General features: G+C 41.7%; 1 protein-coding gene across 1 annotated transcript in view; it reads right to left on the reverse strand.

Moving 5' to 3' along the window:
* Positions 1 to 19669, reverse strand: part of MDFIC2 (MyoD family inhibitor domain containing 2) — a 67426-nt gene that overhangs the window by 12543 nt on the left and 35214 nt on the right. The window contains exons 3-4 of the mRNA XM_078385115.1: positions 16457 to 16495; positions 3494 to 3562 (exon numbers count right to left, since the gene is read on the reverse strand). Coding sequence (XP_078241241.1) covers positions 3494 to 3562; positions 16457 to 16495 — 108 coding nt within the window. The remainder of the gene's footprint in view (positions 1 to 3493; positions 3563 to 16456; positions 16496 to 19669) is intronic.

Genomic DNA, 19669 nt, shown 5'->3' on the forward strand with positions numbered 1-19669 from the left:
TGCCTTCATACTATGTTAGCCAAAGGCTGCTAAAGCAAGCAAGCAAGATCCCACCGAGAAAGAAAGACTTCATTCAGGGTGAGCTAGAGCTAATAACCTAAGGGAAGTATGTACATATTCCTGTATGTTTTCTTCCATAAACAAAAACATGTGTGCAAAATGTGCTCCATTTCAGAGTCAGCCTTGGACAAAATGCATTCTGGAGCGCAAAATGTGAACCAAAAGGAAGTGTTTTCCATCCCTACCCAAGACTCAGAAGTTGTCTGATTTCTCAGACGGTTGAGTTCCTCATGTGGGTGTTGCTCATGTCTTGGTTCTGGTTATATGACACGAGACCACAGACTCATCTGACCACGTTTTCTTCTTCTTCTTCTTTGGAGTCCTCCATGGTGCTATTCATCATTATTCTGTCTATCCAACTTCAGATCGGTCAAAGCCAGAGAATCCCAAAGTGTTTACCCCAAAGCCCTTGTGGCACCTCCCGATTCCCTTGTGCAGTGAACAAGCCAGCCAGGAGCAATGCAGAAGCCAATCTTCATTTTTTTTCCCTCCAAGCCAGCGGCGCTGCTTCTGCTGCTTTTCTGACTCCAGTTCCAGCTCCTTTGGGCTTCTTTGCTTCCTGCTCCACCTCATCCCCCTCACTGTTCCTCATGCTCTGCTGCCACTGCTGCAGCTCCAGAGATCCATGAGTCCAAAAAGTGTGAGAACCCCTGGAACATCCCCTATGCCATCCCTTGAGAGACCCCCAATTTGGTTTAGACCAGGCTTGTCCAACCTGCGGCCCAAGGCCACATGTGGCCCAGGTTAGCTCATAATGCGGTCCAGTGCAATTTTTTAACAAGAAATTCCAAAGTTTCAAGTTACACTGCCGGCGCTGGCAGCCGGAATGTGGCCGGGGCACGTCACAACAGTAGAGGGGGAGAGAGGGAAGGAAGGAAGGAGTGGGAGGTGAAGGGACAGGGGGGGCTGCTTGACTGCATTGCGCCGTCCCCATCAATAGGTGGACCCCCTCCCGGCCCCATAAAGCCGCCGGAGTTGAAGCTGGCATCCTCTGCTGTCTGAGATCTCAGCTGCCGGTAAATGCGCTTGGAGCGGGGCTGCGGAGGACGGCTAGGGCTGCCCCCCCATGTGGCCCAAACCAAATGTATGTGCGGCCCAAACCACATTTTCATCTTCTAATGTGGCCCAGGGAAGGTGAAAGGTTGGACACCCCTGGTTTAGACCCTTCTCTGTAGCAAATAGCCGCCCAAACTGGACACAATCCTAACTGAAAGCTGGTGTTTCCCTCTTCCAAGTTCTATTGAGCTCAATCACTGTTTGCTGAGATAGGCAAGTCCTTGCAAGGTTATTACAAAACACTACATGATAAATTAAAAATAAATCTATTTCACACTTATTAAAATAGAAAGAAATTTACATAGTCCTATATCAATCATATGATAGTTATATATTTATTCATATCAGAATTTCTATCAGAAATTCAGTGTATACATATCCAGCATAGCTTCCAGAAATTGTAATCACAATATGATCAGGAAACCGTATCAAGACAATGCCATAGAAGCAGATTACTTGCTGATAAAACAAAAAACCCCAGATACAAACATTGAGCTAAAACCAACTATTAGTCACGTAGAGTAGATTCAATTAATCAATTTTACTTACTAAAGTGTTGATTTAACAAATCTCATTTATTCAATTGGTCTATCCTTCTTGGGACTAACAATTCAATTTAGACCATTATTTACTCAATAGGAAAAAAGCTTACTGGAACAAGTAGTCCAGTACTCACCAGGGGAAAGTGTTTAATGGCATCACTTGAGTCTCTGGGGCAAAGGATTCCATAGCTTGGGTAAGGCCACTGAAAAGGCTCTATTTCTTGTCACAGTCTTTCCACTGTAGGCATTGGGAAGACCATAGGCAGCGGCCAGTCTGTACACGGTTTACAAAAGGGCCACTTTCAGAAGAGTGTGGAGAACCTAAGTTCCACTAATCTATTAGCTTTGCATGAAAGGGGAGGGGATCAAATACATTTGTTTCATAGCCTTTTCATACCTGGGTTGACAATGTAAGCTTCACATGTTCTTAGGTGTTTAGGGATCTGGCTGCGGAGCCATAGATTGATTCCTCACCATGCCTTCTGAAAGTAGAGGCAACTTGTGTGCCCTTTGGCATTCCCTTCCTCAGAAGAAGGGAATGACAAACCACTTCTGAATATTCTCTACTTGGAAAATCCCGAAAAAGGCTCACCACAAGTCAAAATTGACCTGGCAGCAATAATAATGATGATGATGATCTTCGTTCAGTGTGTTAATGCAATGCCAGAGGTGTCTGTGCATGCAGAGACTGAATGGATGGCGTATTTAGTAAACAAGGTCCATGCTGGATAGTTCAGTGGTCTGGATATTTGGCTGCTGAGCCGGAGATTGGGAGTTTGATTCCCACACTGTGCCACCTTGACAGGGCTGAACTTGATGACCCATAGGGTCTCTTCCAACTAAGAATATTCTAAGAGATGTAAATGGGCCTAAGGGCAGAACTGATTTCTTGAATGGTGTTATGAGTTAGAATCTGAGAAAGCATCCCTAAATCACGTTTCTGGTTGACACCAGAAGGCATTTCATCAAGTAGTTTTGCAGCCTTGTGAGATTCCACGTTTCTTGCCAATTGAGATAATTTTTATAGGTTTCAATAACTATGCACAGCAAATACAGAAGAACTGACTGATTTTTAAGCCACAGCGCTCCAAGGCTTAAAAATATTAACTCTGGATACACATATTACTCTGCTGTTCTATTTTGCACAATAAAATCTCAGATTCAAGAATACCATAAAACCTCCTGCCATCTTTGCAGGCAAGGAGTTGGGATGCGAATTGTCGCTTGTTTCACTCTCACAGATAAACCACAAGGAATTGCAATAATTTTCTCCCTGGTGGGGATAGTAAGGAATTTTCTGAATTTCAGAGGTGTTCTTACATTGTTGGGAACAATATTTTATGCAAAACCTCTTGCCTTTTACCTTTTTTTCTGAATTAGTCATTTATGAATTATATGATGGCATTTTGTTTGCCCTAAGGTGGCAATATGTGTGCTGGAATTAGCACTGGAGAAAAGCAAGGAATGCAAAGCCAACCACACTTCAGGGGATTTGGTTTGGCCTCCAGCGACTACTTTTAACCTGTGAGCCAGATGAGCTTCGAACCAATCAAGAAAAGCTTTCACGCCTTAGGAACTTTGTTACAACAACCATGTGACCTATAAACCTATTTTGAGAGTACAGTATAAACCCTATCTTCACTTCTATTCATGTACAGTGTGTTCTCGTGGCAATTTGTATTTAAAAGGAACGGGCATGAAAATGCTCCACTGAAACTGTTTCAAAATTATATCCTAAGACATGCTTAAATCTTAACATGTTCTACTGTTTGTGGATCACCACATATTGTGATATATCAGGGATCAAATGACATTATCTTCAAATTAAATCTTACCTGAATGATCTGTGTGATTCAGAAGTACGATAGGGAGGACTTGTAGAGGAAGAGAGCTGGGACAACTGTCTTGATGGAAAAATCAAACAAGGATATCATCAGTAAGTGGTACTGCAAATGCTATAACATACCGAAAGGAAGGGAAAGACAGCAGAAAAATGGCAATCTGCAATATGATTGTTTTTCCAATTCCTCCTAAAATGGGTAAACCTGCTATATTATATGGCAGATTTAATGCCGTTCTCTATTCTGAAAGACACTGCCCATGTGAACAGGGGGTGCTGGAAACCCTTGTTCATATGTTTTTGCACTGCCTGCTTCACTCAATCAGCAGGTCAAGGTTAATAGCCCCAATTTTATTAAAGCTGGAAGGGAGGTCAGATCTGGATAAAGTTCGCTATATGCTGACGGCCAAGATGACTGACATTGTAGAAAGAGTTGCAAACTTCCTTGATACTATTGTTAGGAGATGAACCGTTGTCCCTTTAAGGATGTCTAACACTTTTCTGCCCTCTTGATGCCTATACATGTAGTTACCTAACAAACCACCATGACTATGTTCATTTTTTTACGTATGCCAATAAAGGTTTTATCTATCATATAATATGACGAAGAGATATCTCCTGAATCAATCAGTATGAATATCAGTATTTGCTTCATCAACACCCAGTTACTCTGGGACAACAGCTTTATTTCCTACAGAAAATGAAGGATGAATCTCCCCTTGGGTGACTCTGTTAAGAAGCCTCAGGCTACAGACCTAAAGCAGAATAGGTGGGAAGCCACTAGACTACATTTGAGGTTCAGAGTCTTTTAGGATGACATCAGGGAAGTCTCTAAGTTAACCTTTCATTTTCTAAACTCAGCTTCCTGGGTTTGAGGGCCCATACTCTTCCCAACCCATTGGTCACAAATGATGGTATCATGCTGGACGTGAAGGATCTGGGTCTCAGCCAGTTTAGCCAGGAAAAGACCAGCCATCCAGGCTCAAGTGCAGGGGTGTGAAATTTTCAGATGTTCTTAAAAGATAAGTCTCAAGGACTGCTGGATACCTCTGTGGTTTAGGTATCTGGCTGTGGAGCCAGAGGTTGGGAGTTCAATTCCTCACTGTGCCTCCTTCATAGGGGTTGGACTCAATGATCCATAGGGTCTTTTACAGCCCTGCATTTATTATATTATATATTATTATCCTTGATCACTAGTCATGCTGGCTGGATCTTTGGAAACTGGAGTCAGCCAGTTTCCAACTGGAGTCAGTACTGGGGCAGCCACAGGTCTCCCCCCCCCCCCACCGAAACTGTTTGTCATGCTTGATCTAATACATTGCTCAGTGGTAAACAGTATATTACTTAGTGGCAAGAACACTTCCTATTTTTGTAGATCCTGAGTTCTTTTTTTCCCCTTCTTTCACCAACTCTCTGTTTATATCATTTTCACTTGTTCCCACATGTAGATATGTCTTGTCGTACTGGAGCACATGTCTGTAGAAAACTGTTAAATCACAAACACCAACTTCAAGGAATGTTTTTAAAAAATATATGATTAGATAGCTCACAATTATCTTAGATACCTTCATCTCTGCAACTATTTTTCTTCCACCCTTTTCTCTTTTTTTCTTGCCCCCATTCTTTTGTATTTGTAATTAAAACCTAAATGAAAATATTGTTTTATCCCATGTTTCTAGAACATTTGTGTATAAAGAACAACACAGTGGCTGAAATCCAGTAGAAAGCTACAACTAGAGTAGGCTCATTGAATCAGTGGAACTTAGGGAGGACCTCACTCACAACATCCCCACTGATTCAGTGGGCCTACTCAAGTTGTGATTTACTGAGTTAGCTGTGTGGCTCTGTAACGTACACTACAGATTTAGTTCAGAGACTAAAGAACAACAGCTCCTAAAATGAACAGGAGCCTTGAAACAGAGGTCTTATGGTTCTGGCTGAAATTCAGCACAAATTACGATCTGATTTCATAGTCTCACAACCTTTCCATTTCTTAGACTGAGACGTAAATAAGTATGTTAGGAGGAGGTCTGTAAAGGTTTATTCTGAGAGCAGGAAACTGTACATGAAGCTATAAATAAACAATAGATTTCTGATGACATCATAAAACCACACAAACCTCTTCTCTTTTGATTTATGATGATATATGAGTAATTCAAGTTAGACTTTATTTGACTCACTACTGGAGTAGTAAAGAAAAGCAGGTGGCTTGACCTTTAAAAAAGAATATGTAATTAAAAGTGTTTGTTTTTCTTTAAATTCTATCCTTGAATCCTAAAATCAAATACAAGTGACCAAGTAGGTTTGTTACACTGTGTAACATTTATTTTATTTATTTGAATGTATTAATTTAACATCGTTCCGGATCCAGGATATAGGTCTTAAAGTATCAGCCTTAGCTTGCAATGCTCTGGCTTTGTGAGGTGTGAGCTGACCTGAGAGAATCTTAACTCTTTTTGGACATTTAATTCTATTGTTTTGAAAGGGTCCCCCCCCCCCCCGGTTCTCATCATAGTCTCTAGCTCCCTTGTATGTGAATCTGCTTTCTTGCAAACCATTGTATGTCACTTAAAATATTATAAATACAGAGACATCAAAAAGTATGTTATGGGGAGGTCAGCAAAAGGCTGATGTTAAAGAAGACTGAATTTTTAAGCTACACTCTTTTAAGTTAAACACCTCTATAGGAAATCTATATAGGTAATCATGCTTGCATATTAGAACAAATAACACTGTTGTGGTAGAGTAATGCGTACTTGTATTAGGAAGAATAAAATACCACATTCTACTGAGCCAAATTTTGAGAAACCCACAAAATGAGTACCCTGACTAAATTGAAAACAATAGTAGCTGGAAAAGACAATAATGCTGGAAAAATGTGAAGACAACAGGAAAAGAGGTAGACAAAGTTATTGGGGAAATTTGCTAAAAAAAACAAAATAAGAGAGAGAGAGAGATTTCTACTAATTCAGTTATTCCTTTTTATTAGCAGGGTATAAAGTCCTGATAAACACACAGACTAGCACTTTGTATGGTAAAAGTCACTCTAAAAGCATTTAAAGTTGAAAAAAGGTATCTTTACTTGCAGGTACCAAGTGCAGTTACAGTTACAGTCAGGATAAAAATATTTTAAATAAATAAGTAATGAATAAATTTGATGTGATTCCGCATGCTCCTAATTTTCCCATTGTATAGCCCATGAAGACAGTTAGTTCACACCCAAATGGGTGCCATTTTTTGAGGTGACAACCCTGTGATTGCAGGTGCATTGTGGCATTAAAAGAGAGCATGGAGGAAACCCCCTCCTCCATTTCCATATTCCTTTAAAAAAATTTCCTTAACAGACGCAGCACAATTCTAATACCATGCTAGGTCGATGCATTGCTGTTTTGATGTGCCACTTACTTTAAGGAACGTCACTACAGCGCGATGCATGATGAGCACAAGAGAAGGGAGGGGAGAGGGCTAGTCAACTCCAGGGACTCCATACTGGCAAGGCAGCACAGTCCCAGCAGAACCCTGGCTGAGGAGAAAGGCTGGGGAAAGGGGCAGGGGGGATTACCTGCCTTCCATCTCCCCAACCTTCACCCCAATGTTTTCCACTCATGCCGGTACTGTTGCTACAAGCTTGCCCCGTCACCACGGTTGCCTACTTACACGAGTAAACGAGATAAACTTACTTGGAAGTAAACCTGTGCTACAAAAACAGACCCTTCTTGCAGCAGGGGAAAAAAAACATCTCCAGTGTGAATGGAAGGATCACTCAAGTGTGATGTAAAATAGAACACATTGAAAATAAAAACCTTTTAAGTGCAAACTAGACTGCCCCAAATTCCTCTCTCTGGACCAGCCCCTTGCTTCCTGCCCAATTCAGATCTTTTTGGTTCAGTAGCTCGACTTTTTCTTTCTTTCTTTCTTTCTTTCTTTCTTTCTTTCTTTCTTTCTTTCTTTCTTTCTTTCTTTCTTCAGCTGGGCTGGAGTGCTTCCTGTGTGGGTGGAAAGGTCGTTCAGAGGGAGGCTGCTCCCATTGAAGAGCTTGCGGTTCCCTTTCTTGTGAATCTGGATCTGTGTGACTGCCCTAATTATGAACAGAATTGTCTTTTTGTCACTGATTACAGGCATTAGCCCTTGTCTGATGAAATACGGAAACCAAAGAGGCTGCACATCAGGTGCCAAATGTATAATCCTAATTTTTAAGAAAAAGGTTTTTTTCCTTGTGTATGTTTAATTAAAATAAGTTATGTTAATTCTGCACATTTCTAAACGGTGACATGAAAAAGCATTGAATATAGACATTTGAAATATGGGAGGTTAAAAACTATTTTGAAAATATAAATCTTTTTAATAGGACTCAGCTACTGGAACTATTAGAATAAATATATGATAGAGTTGACATTTGGAGCTGTTTCATCTCATCTCCTCCCCTTTCCCTACCCTTCCATTTTTTAATAAAGAAATATCTTTCTTGGAAGACATTTTGTAGCCAGACATCCTATACAAGCTGAAAAGGGGAGGGGGGAGGGATGGGATGGGATGGCAGCAAAAGGAAGTTATGAAAAGATTCCCTCTCCCACAACCAGTTTAATAAAATTAAAGCAATTTATGTAATATTGATATGTCGATATGTTTTTCAATAATTTTTCCCCTGTAATTTAAATAAAATTCTCATCACTTCAGAAATTATAATTATATGTCTTCCTCCCACTTTGAAAATGGCACAAGGTGCTCATTTGCAGAGTTCTACTCTTCAAATTTTTCCTGAGAATAGAAATGTCATGACTCAGTTAACAATGCTTTATTATTCACATTGATCTTTTTTTATAGTGTTCTTTATCTCAAAAACATTGTAAATCAGATAGCTTCCTCCCACTCTTTTGTTCATTTGCAAATTTTTATTATTCTTGTTTAAGAAAGCAATGGAGTGTCAAGAGTCACTATATATTGTTTATATTCTTTTTCTTCCTTTAAAAATATCTTTAGCTATATATAATTTTTTTTAAAAAACATAGCAGTTTAAGGAGGAAAAATCTGAATTCTGAAAAGCATCACATTAATGACGGAAGGCATAGGATTTGCTACTGGATACGTATATGTACTGAGGGAAACTAAGATTTTCCCAGTAGTTGAACCACTACTCTAGGATTGCCCCTTTCTAATGTGGAGCTAATACAGAGCCAGCTATAGCATGCACGTAAATGCATGGATTTACACATACAGATTAAGTATCAAGGGAAGCAGAATTCAAGGAGCTGCGAAAAGAATGAAATACATCTAGCTTCTACTGTAGCTGATTTTCTATAGACCCTGGTCCCCCACCACAATCCTCCTCCATTTCGGTGATGTGATGGAGTTTATATGGAGATGTACAGGGATATTTTTATTCTCATCTAAATCTGCATTGGATCGCCAAAACCTATGGCCCATTTGAAACAATCGTCTCTATAATCGTTTAATTGTCTATTCCTGGATATTTTTATTTTTTTTCTTATATGTATATGTGTTTGTATTTTTATCTGCCTGGAAGCCGCCTAGAGTGGTCGTATTGATCAGATAGGAGGGGTACAAATAGAATAAATAAATAAATAAATATAGCATTCTTCACTTATTATTTTGAAGGATTAAAGTAAATGTTTAAGGGGGAAAGTATGTGGAAAGCTAAATCTGAACGGGACAGCTGCTTCCGTGTGTGAAGTGTATCCACATTACCAGGAAACGTTGGATTTCCCAGGGTTTCCAATTGTGGGGAGAGTCTCCAAAGCCAGAGATAGCTTTCTTCTTCAGATATAGCTTTCTATACAGGGGAAATGGGGATGGAGGGGGGCAGTGGCAGTTCAGGCCACTTCTTCCATTACATGCTTATTTCAGCCTGAGAACACAGCTTATGCCTGCTTCAGTTGAAAACTCCTTGTTGTACCAATGAGCCTACTTCCTGGTTGTCCACTGGAAACATATATTTACTTAATAATAGAATTTCTGCAGCATATGAAGTGGCATGGGGAAGAGAACCAAAAAATACTACAAGAGGAGAGTGAGCATAATGGAGTACTGTAATGCACTAAACTACAGTGGGGGCTTGACTTGAGAATTTAATCCGTATTGGAAAGCAGTTTTCAAGTCAAAAAGTTCTCAGGTCAAATCTGCATTTCCCATAGGAATGCATTGAAAACCATTTGATCCGTATCTGCTCTTTTCCGTCCATAGAAACTAATGGGAAGCTGCTATTCTGCCTTCGACCACTAGAGGGGGATATTTTGTTTCTTTTTTTCTTAGGTCAAGAAAGGTTCAGGGAAGGCAGGGAAAATACAGTCCAGGCAGTACAGTACCAGGCAGTCCGAAGACTGTCTCCCAATCCACTCTCTAAACGCTGGGAGGAGTGAGGAAGCAGACAGGCACCCTTTTCACTGGCCAACAGTTAACTGAAAGTTCACATTTTGCACTTTCCCTGCCTCCCACGTGGTTTTTTTTTCAGTTCTTAACTCAAATCTAAGTATGTAAGTCAAGTCAATATTTTCCTATGAGAGTGGTTCTTAAGTCAAAATGTTCTTAACTCGAGCCGTTCTTAAGTCAAGACCCCACTGTACTATAAAGTTTCACGAACACAGAGTAACAATTATGCAAGACCAGAATATTAATAACCCCAAATAGATGCATAGAATAGAATATACTGTAACTAGAGATGGGGACGAATATAAAAAACAAATTTGTTAAATATTCATCCCTTCATATTTGTGGGTTCCAGAGACCCCATGAATATGAAGGGATGAATATTTACCTCTTTTTATTTGTCCTTTTTATTACCAATAAAGGGGGGCAGGCTAAGGAAATCCAGGTTTCCCTTTGCAAAAATGGCAGCTGCAGCTTCCCTACCCTAAATGAAACCATAGCTGCCATCTTTTCAAAGGGCAGCCAGTCTCTCTTTTTACACACCATGTCTGCTGAGACCAGATGGAGACCTCAGCAGCAGCGATTAAGATAAGGGGGTGTTGGTGGGGTGGGGGCTAAGGTAGGGAGAAGAAGGAGGTGGGGTGGCTGGCTTTGGGGGTGGCTGGCTGCCTATCAGCTGCTGATCAGCTGATCAGTGGCCAGTAGGCAGAATGTGTTTTTTAATAGGAAGGGGGTGTTATTGGTGGTGGTGTGTCGTCAGGGGTGGGGGGGTGGCAGCAGGGGGTAGTGGCAGTGGGGGGGGAGTTAATAACCCCACCATGAATTGATGAATAACTTCATGGGGGCAACTTCATGCTTGGTGAGTCGTCCCTATCTCTAACTGTAACACGTATGTTGGATCAGATTTTAGGCATGTTCAACCAAGCAGGCAAAATGTGACGATTTCGGTACCTCTTCTCCATGTCAGTCCCTTTAGCTCACTAAAAAAATATTAATTATCCATTAGAATGACTTCTTTATTTAAGAATAAGAAGCTCCGGATGAGTTGTTTACATTTTCCTTAAGAGGAAGACAGTGCTTGCTTTGCATGTATGGTTTGCTTCTCAATGGAGAACAATCCCTGAGACATTTTGTATAAATTGCAGATATTCTGAAGGGGGGGGGGGACACACCTCATTGTTATATTCTTGGCTGGAAGAAAGAAATCTTACATGGCTCCAAACTTCATTGTCGAGGTGTTTCATCCTGTCAAGAGAGCCTAAATTGATGATCACAACAAATTTAGTGAGTATTCTTTCCTCCCTAGCCTTTCTGATGTCACTGGATTATCAGATCCTCTGTCCTCCTCTTCTGCTTCAGATGCTTCAGATGATACATAAGGTTCAAAGGAAATGTGTGGAAAGTGCCACATCAGCTGAACACAATCATACACGTATGCCCCTCTTTCCAACCCCCATAGTGCTGTTCACCCTTCCCTCTGTTTTCTCCAGTTATGCCTTTCTCCTCCGTCTCCATACATTCTCTGCTAGATTGATTTTGTTACTGCTTGAAAACTTCTTAAAGAAACCATTTCCAAAAATGTCGACACAATTGCAGCCTGATAGGGAAGTGCTGTTCAGAAGTAGCTCTGACTGAGTTAGTGTGCAGAAGACTGAAGCCTAAGGTTATTTTTGTGGCCTGGTTTCTTAAGAGGTCATGAATCCTGTTTCACAGTCCAAGGATAATTTTCATGATAGCTCGGTAGTTTGCATCCTCTTCTGTTTCCCCTTCCACAAAGGAATGGAGGAAGCATTCAGTTTGTTAATAATTATTTATATCCTGAAGTTGATAAGCTGAAAATGACACCTGCTTTTGTTCAGTCCTGGTGATCACACATGCCAGAACCAAACCAAAATAGACTGATTCTATCCACAACAGAAAAACAGTAGCTCCTTACAGAAGGTGCAAGTAAAGGTTCTCCTTGACATTTAGTCCAGTCATGTCCGACTCTAGGGCGCGGTGTTCATCCCCATTTCCAAACCATAGAGCCAGCATTTGTCCAAAGACAGTTTCCATGGTCATGTGACCAGTACGACTAGACACGGAATGCCGTTACCTTCCCATCAAGGTGGTACCTATTTATCTACTCGCATTTTTACATGCTTTCTAACTGCTAGGTTGGCTGGAGCTGGAACAAGCAACAATCACATGGATTTGATCTTACGACTGCTGGTCTTCTGACCCTGCAGCACAGAGGCTTCTGTGGTTTAACCCGCAGCACCACCATGTCCTCATGAAGGTATGAGTAGACAAAGATAAAGAATGGACTGATTTGTGATTGCCATGTGGTCCCCAGAAAAAGGATTAAAACCAGCCTTTCCCCAAAGCAGACCAAACTACAGGACAAATCCTTGTATGATAGCACCCTAAAATGAATATTTATGGACCCTCTTCAGACCTTCAGGATCAATATGCAAAGATCTAAAAGGCAGTCAAGTGCTGGTGCATGGTAAAGTCAGGATATAAGGCAAAGTGTGCTTCTTACATACCACCCCATAGTGCTTAAAGCACTCTCTGGGTGATTTGTAAATTAAATTAAATTTACAATTTAATTATGCAGGCTACACATGGTGCCCCTAGCCAGCTGAGTATTCAGTTCACTGACTCCGGAAAAATGGAAGGTTGTGTCAACTTCAAGCCATATGCTTTGAGCCCAGAATTGAACTCAGATCATGAGCAGAGTCTTCACTGCAGTACTGCAATTTAAGAACTGCACCATGAGGTTCGTAATACATGCCTCTCCTTCCATATTAAAACTATTGTGTACATGATTTTGAACTATACCCAATGGGTGCAAATTTATCCTTCCTCCCAAATAAGTTAGTTCTAGTTAATTGAATAATAATTATATAACATTGCACTGGGAAATATTCTAATTGCTGGTTCTGTAATGTTAAAAGTGTTGTCTAAGCTGAATCAAAAGTAGTTAAGCTCAGATATGATAGACCTTTATAATTTTTCCTCAGATACTGTATATTGATTCTTTTTTTCTCTCCAGAACTAGCTTGAAAACAGAATGTCTGTTTCTTTGCCCAAGTGAAGCTAGATTTTATTTTGGTTTGTTCATTTGTTTGTTTTTGGCCAAACTAAATTCAACAGAGCTGAAATTACATTAGTGATGAACGGATTTGACTGACTGAGCAAGTATTTCATTTTGGAGAAATCAGACTTACTTAAGAGAGTAAACTAATTTACAAATTAAGGAAGGTAAGAAACATTCTGCTGTGATAATCTCCCACATTGAACACCTGAGGAATTTCCTCTTCTTGTGATGAGTCATTTGTTAGTTACACTTGCACCCTAAACATATAAATGGAGACCATATTTACAAGCAGCTGAGGATTACTGTTTGGAAACATTGCTTCTTCGTAAAGCGTAGTCTATCAAGAGGTAGATACTTGCTTATCATTGGAAGTTATAATCATAATTGAATGCTGTCAAGTCAATTCTGACTGATGGCGACTCTTCCCATGGTTTTCCCAGTAGAGAACACTCAGAAGTGGTTTACGCTTCCCTTCTTGTGGGGGCATCCTGGGACTCTGCAGCTTGCCCAAGGCTACACAGGCTGGCTCTTCCCCTAGGAGGCACAATGGGGAATTCAACTGCCACACCGGAAGTTAGAAGTACCTTAAATATTGCTTATGGAGTGTAGTAATACCAAGAAAGTTATGCATAAGATTTAACTGCTATTTTACCAAAATTAGATAGAACTCCACCTTTATTTCTGACTTGAAGAGCGATCTTGGTCTTTTCCCTCTTTCGGTATCTGTTCTATATTCAAAGCAAGCACTTTTTTTGCTGTCAGTATACCTCCATTGTTCATGACTCCAAATGTGTTAAAAACACAAGGGCATTTTACTTCTGTGTATTGTGCATGCGAAATATTGTTACATGACAAGCTCCAATTGGCAAGTGAAAAGAGGGTTTTATTGAAGGAAATAGCAGCAGCAAACAGTGAACTATGCAGAATAATGGTAATTGTTCCTTGAGCACTGCCAGTGCACGCTCACTTAATATGACTCGTTCCTCTGCCTCTGCCTCATCAAGACCCAGAGGACCTGTTAGACAAGCAGCCAGCCACCTCTCTGTGGGATCAAGCTGTCAATGCAAACTTGCTTTCTTTCTCATTCTTTGAGCTAAGCTATACCCCCAGAGCTCCCGAAGCTTTTCCTGACTGAAAGCTTTTCTTTAAGAGAGAGAGAGAGAGCAAGAAAGGAAAGCAAGCTCTGTTCTAAATTACATCACATGAGCACTTCTATTCAGATTGACAGAACAAAAGAGGTGTGTTGAGGGGTGGGGGTGGCAGGGATGGGGTAGGGGGGTGGGCGCAGAGATTCCAAAAATGCAGCCTGCATTTCACCAGGTGATTTATTCCTTTACATTGTATCAGGGGAGGTCAGTTTGTCGTTCTCTTTGAAAGTCCAGAAGAAAAGTGTAAGTTGTTTTTAAAAATATAGCATAATATCGTACTGGGTACTAACTGGAATCTGGACAGAAGAGAGTCATGACTAAGTTTACTCAGTCTCACTGAGTAAACACGATGTGTCTTTCTGTTTATTACAACAATACATCCGCAGATGCAGGCTAGACTAGACAACAATCGAAACCATGATCCTAGATATGCCTACACTGAGAGTATGTTTCATATATTTCCAAGATGGAGTACAGCCATGGGATCATATTACAGCACTGGTGGGGAGTGGGGCCACAGAGCTTACACAATCTGGCTGGCTCTCAGGAATAGGGTGCCTAATCTCCCTGAAGCAGATGCTTGGAAAACTTACTGTGAGGGCTGCCCACCCGATTCCATAATGACACGATAAGTGCTTGCAGAAACAAGCTCTGTATTAGAGCAACAGAACTCCTTAAAGGGCCAAGAGGGCCAAACAGCAAGACTTAGTAACTGTAGGGCACCAAGGAGTTGACTTCACTCCCACGGTCTCTCAGGTAAGAGAAACCTCTTACCAGGCTTTCACAAGGGGAACAACAGAGCCCCACCTCCTCTACCAGCTCAAGAACACCTCTCAGGTGAGTTAGGCAGGGAGTGCCACCACACAGATGCTGTATGCAGTCAGTCGGCTGTTCTTGGGGGTGGGGGTGGGGGTGAGCTCTTTCCCCTGCTATGCCTCCATAGTTGCCACCAATGACAGTGGCCCTGCAGGTCCAGTAATACTCTCAAGAGGCACACACCTGCCTAGGCTCTCCAGTGTGTTGTGCTGCAGGAGGAGGAGGTATAGGAGAAGAGCTGCCCAACTGGCTATGAGTAGGCTGGCCAGGAAGTCTCTGCTCCAGGACTGCTGGGCCCCATGGCATCCTCTGCCAGCAGTGTGCCCATCTTTGGTTCTCGAGCCTGTGAGCCTCTCGGCCTCCTTGGGTGGCACTAGAAACTCCTCCCAGCATCCAGCGTCAGGATCACAGTGGTGGATAGTCTCCATCCGCCCATTGACCACTTCAGCAATGGCAGTACCCCCTGGGCCTTGAACATCTCTCAGTCCCTAGCATCAGCACAATAGTTCCACCCTCCTGCTTCCCCTTTCATCCCAACCATCACTACACCTGTGGACTCATGGACACCTGTCCATGCCTCCACCGCCAATGCAGGTGATCTGTGGGTCAGGAATCTCACCCTGACTCATAGGGAGGTGGAAAGCCCCCTCTCATAGGCAGAAGGATCAGGGGACCTGTCCCACCGTTCATTTTTTTAACTGCAACCCCCAAACAGTTCTAGTGGATGGATATTTGAGATGGGCACAAACCAGTTCATCCCAGTTCCTAAAGCCAGCAGCACAGGTGCTGCTGCTTCCCTCCCTGCCTCCTCTGCCTCAAACAGCCACTCAGTGGATCCAGCTTGCTTGGTTGCTGCTGTTTTTTTCCCACCTCCTAAGCTAATCTTCCAGGCATGAGCAAGAGCATGTGGGAGATCAGGCAAGGAGGCGGGGCTGAGAAGCCTCGGCTATTCCTGGGACTGGAAGAACAGTTGAGGAGTCGGAAAAAGCAAGCAAGTTGAGTCTGGTGAGCCAGAAGAGTCAGGGGAAGTCAGCAGCACGACCTGCACTGCTGTGTTTATAAACTGGGATGAACCAGTTTGTGCCCATTTCTACTTGGGGATTCTAGGAACTGTAATCCAAAAAGTAACTTTTCCAAGCTACCTCCCAAACTGCTTCCATTCAAGCTAATCACTACAAGAGTGGCAGATGTTTCAGGATTTCACTTGTTTCCCATCTCTTCTTCCCATTCTTTCCCCATGTGCACAGTGCCTTCTAGACAGTATGCTACAATTATGTTTTCCATTTCTGTAGAAGAAGTATTAAATTTCAATTGCATTACAGATGATTTCCCCACCACTACTGCAAGCAATTCCATGATTATCAATGCGATTTTGTTTCCCATGCTCTGGTAACATGTGCTTCTGATTACTGCACTGTGTTCAATGTGGGTCTGTTCATGAAGACCGAAAATTCTGAAAGTTCCAAATATGGATACATATGATATGTATCATCAGAAAATTTTAAAAAGTGTGCACATCTATACCTACTTGGATCTCCAATAGGCTGTGAGACAGGGTTGGTTATTCCTGGAGAACAGGGTGGGAGAGACCAAAAAGTAAAAGGAAATTTTAATTAAATTCATTTGAAATGTGCACATGTGTATGATGACATATATGACTTATACAAACCACTAGAGAATAAGAATGGGGACATGTAAAGCAAATATGATAGCACACAAATAGCTAGATTCACAGATAATTTCACCCGAAGAAGACCAGAGAAACATTAATTTCTGGTTAGAACTGGCAACTTCCAGATCCAATATGTAAAAAGAGCACAGTTTACTGTAGTCTCAGAAGGACCTTGGATTTCTTAGGGCCTCTAGCCCTCTAGTCAATCCCCCTATTGCCTTGGCTCCAGTGACTGCCAAATTAGTTTTTCACAATGTCCCCCAACTGGATTGTTTCCTGATGGACTGCAGGAGAGAAAAATAGCTGTTGGTATAAAAACATGGCAGCTTTCAAGGGACACTGTCCATTCTCTACAATATTCCTCAGATGGAGCACTCAGTGGAATATAGGATGGAGATGCACGAACTCCACTGAATTTTGAAGAGCTCTAGAAAGTCGCCTCATGAATATCATGTCTTCAGGCTCCACCCACTCCCCAAATATGGAATGTTCTCTCTCCAATCATCCATCTCTCAAATTCAGAATGGACTTCAGATCTTTCAAAAAATTAGGCCCAGCTCATGTTTACTGTTTGAAGCTATGTTTTCTAATGAAAAAGTTATGATTAGTTATGAAATGATCCCCCACCCCCACTGTCTTTGCAAAGACAGTGGGGCGGGAGATTGCTTGGGTCAAGCTTCCCTGTTTTTCTATGCCTGGGTGGGCATAGAAAGAGAGGGGAAGTGGGACCCAAGCGATCCCCCCAGCCCACTGTCTTAGCAAAGCATAAATGTTAGCATAAATATGCCCACCCAGGCATGGAAAGATGGCGGAAGCCTGACAGAAGCGATCCCCCAACTCCGCTGTCTTTGCAAAGACAGCAGGGTGTAGCATCGCTTGGGTCTAACTTCCCTTCTCTTTCTATGCCCACCCAGACATAGAAAAAGGGGAGAAGCCTGACTTCGGGGACAGCAGGCAGAAGTCCTTTGGTCAGATTTCCCCTGTCTGTGCCGCAGGTGCATAGAAAGACAGGGGAAGCTGGGGGGGGTGGAGGATTTCCTTTGGGCAGACTGTAGCCTGATGCCTACATCTCATTTACAGAATAGGAATCATCATATCAACCAGACGATTTATCTAAGGTATATCGAGCTAACATAGTAGAAGTGCTTTGTAAACTCAAAAGACATTTTTAAACTGCTACACATAGTTGTTAGTAATGATGCTGTAAAACAGTGGTTCCCAACGTTGGGTGTTCTTGGACTGCAACTCCCAAAAGTCTTCACCACTAGCTATGCTGGCCAGAATTTCTAGGAGTTTTGGTCCAAGAACACGTGGGTTACCCAAAGTTCAGAACCACTACTATAAAGTAAGGATGGTGTAGAATTTAGCGCTTCACCACAGTACCAGTTCTCTGAGAAAGATTACTTCTGTTCTCAGAAAACTGTGGAAGGGATTGTCACTCTCGAATTGGCCTTCTCGGCCACACTAAATGCTGTTCCAAGACCCCTATTCAGAGCACGTTACCATAGTTTCTTGAGACTGAAGGATGCCTACAATGAGGCCCGGGGATCAATTTTCATTGAACGTATGTGTAATATTTTCTCATTTTTGCAATAATTCTTAAGACGTCAGTTAACAGTGCTATCTTATACATGACTACTCAAACATAAATGCCAGTGAGTTCAATGGGGTTTGATCCTGTGTAAGTGGATATAGAATGGATTGCACCTCAGTGGACAAAGAGATCCTAAAAGAGCACATTTAACTGTACCTCCATTTTATTCTCTCTCACCAAAGAAGCAGTTCCAAAAGCAGCAAAACCAGGGAGCTGGACAGGGGACAGACTGTGTTTGTCTTCAGTGTGGAAGGGATTGTCACTCTCGAATTGGCCTTCTCAGCCACACTTGCTGTTCCGTCCTCCATGCAGAGCACGTTACCACAGTCTCTCGAGACTGAAGCCAATTCTCACTCACACTCTTGCTCTCTCTAATACACAGATTCTCTGACACACTTAAACCTCCCCATTCCTGCTCCCAGTGCATGAAAACATGCCATAAAACATAAAAGCTGCTGTCCATCCAGAGAAGAACCTGCCCCAATACTTGCGTAAGTTCTTCAAGTATTCATAATCCTATCGTAAACACACAATGACTGAAATTCAATGGTGAGTCACACCTAAAGTAGGCTCACTGAACCAGTGGGAATTTGGTGAGTCTTCTCCTTGATCAAATAATTCAATGGGCTACTGTGGATCCAAGCGCAGCTCCTATTTGAAACAATCACCTGCCATATTCTTCTCATAATGCCCTGGATAAAGCATTATTGAAGAGCATTCAAAATGTTATTATATTCCCTAGAAGCTCTAAAATAACACTATATCCAGAGCATGCTTGGTTTAAAAAATGTGGTGACTTACCATCAGTTAACAGGTAAGGGACAACAATCCACCAGTATATCTCTCACTTAGTTTTTCATTTTCCCACTGGTTGTCTCATTCCATCCCTGTAGAGTATTGAACTGTAAGAACTTTCTCCCCATTACAGAAAGTTCTGCTTATAATTCTATACAGACTGTGAGCATTTTTATACATGAATCCCACTGTATGCTTTTACTGTATAATCCCCCCACTTGCTATTAGCCACCATTTTTAACATACAGATTTCAGGGGGCAAGCTACTATCCATTGGGAGTCTTAGGAGGTATAAAATGTTTATTCTTTTATCAAAGTGAAGGAATTTCTCCTTCCACCCTGGCAGAAAGGAGATCTAGTCCTCCATACATTGCAGGAAAAGGGAAGGGTTTTCTCTCTTTTAATTATGGGTAGATAAAACAAATGAGGACTACTACTAATAGCTAATAGCAAGTCCCAAATTTCATAATAAAAAAAATGCTAAACCTCCTTATTCAGAAATATCCTCCTCCATTTGTAAATGGGACAATTTGCTGGGGGCCAGTGGAATGCCATGATTTGAAAACCCTGTGGTTTGGGAGCTTCAGCTGAATGAATGGGTGTCCATCAAGTTCAGCAGGAATGTTTAGTTAACTGTTTTGCTAGTATAATCCATCACTGGAGGTGGAAGGGAGATTTAA

The sequence above is a fragment of the Pogona vitticeps genome, chromosome 2, assembly GCF_051106095.1.
Source record: "Pogona vitticeps strain Pit_001003342236 chromosome 2, PviZW2.1, whole genome shotgun sequence".
NCBI lineage: Eukaryota > Metazoa > Chordata > Lepidosauria > Squamata > Agamidae > Pogona > Pogona vitticeps.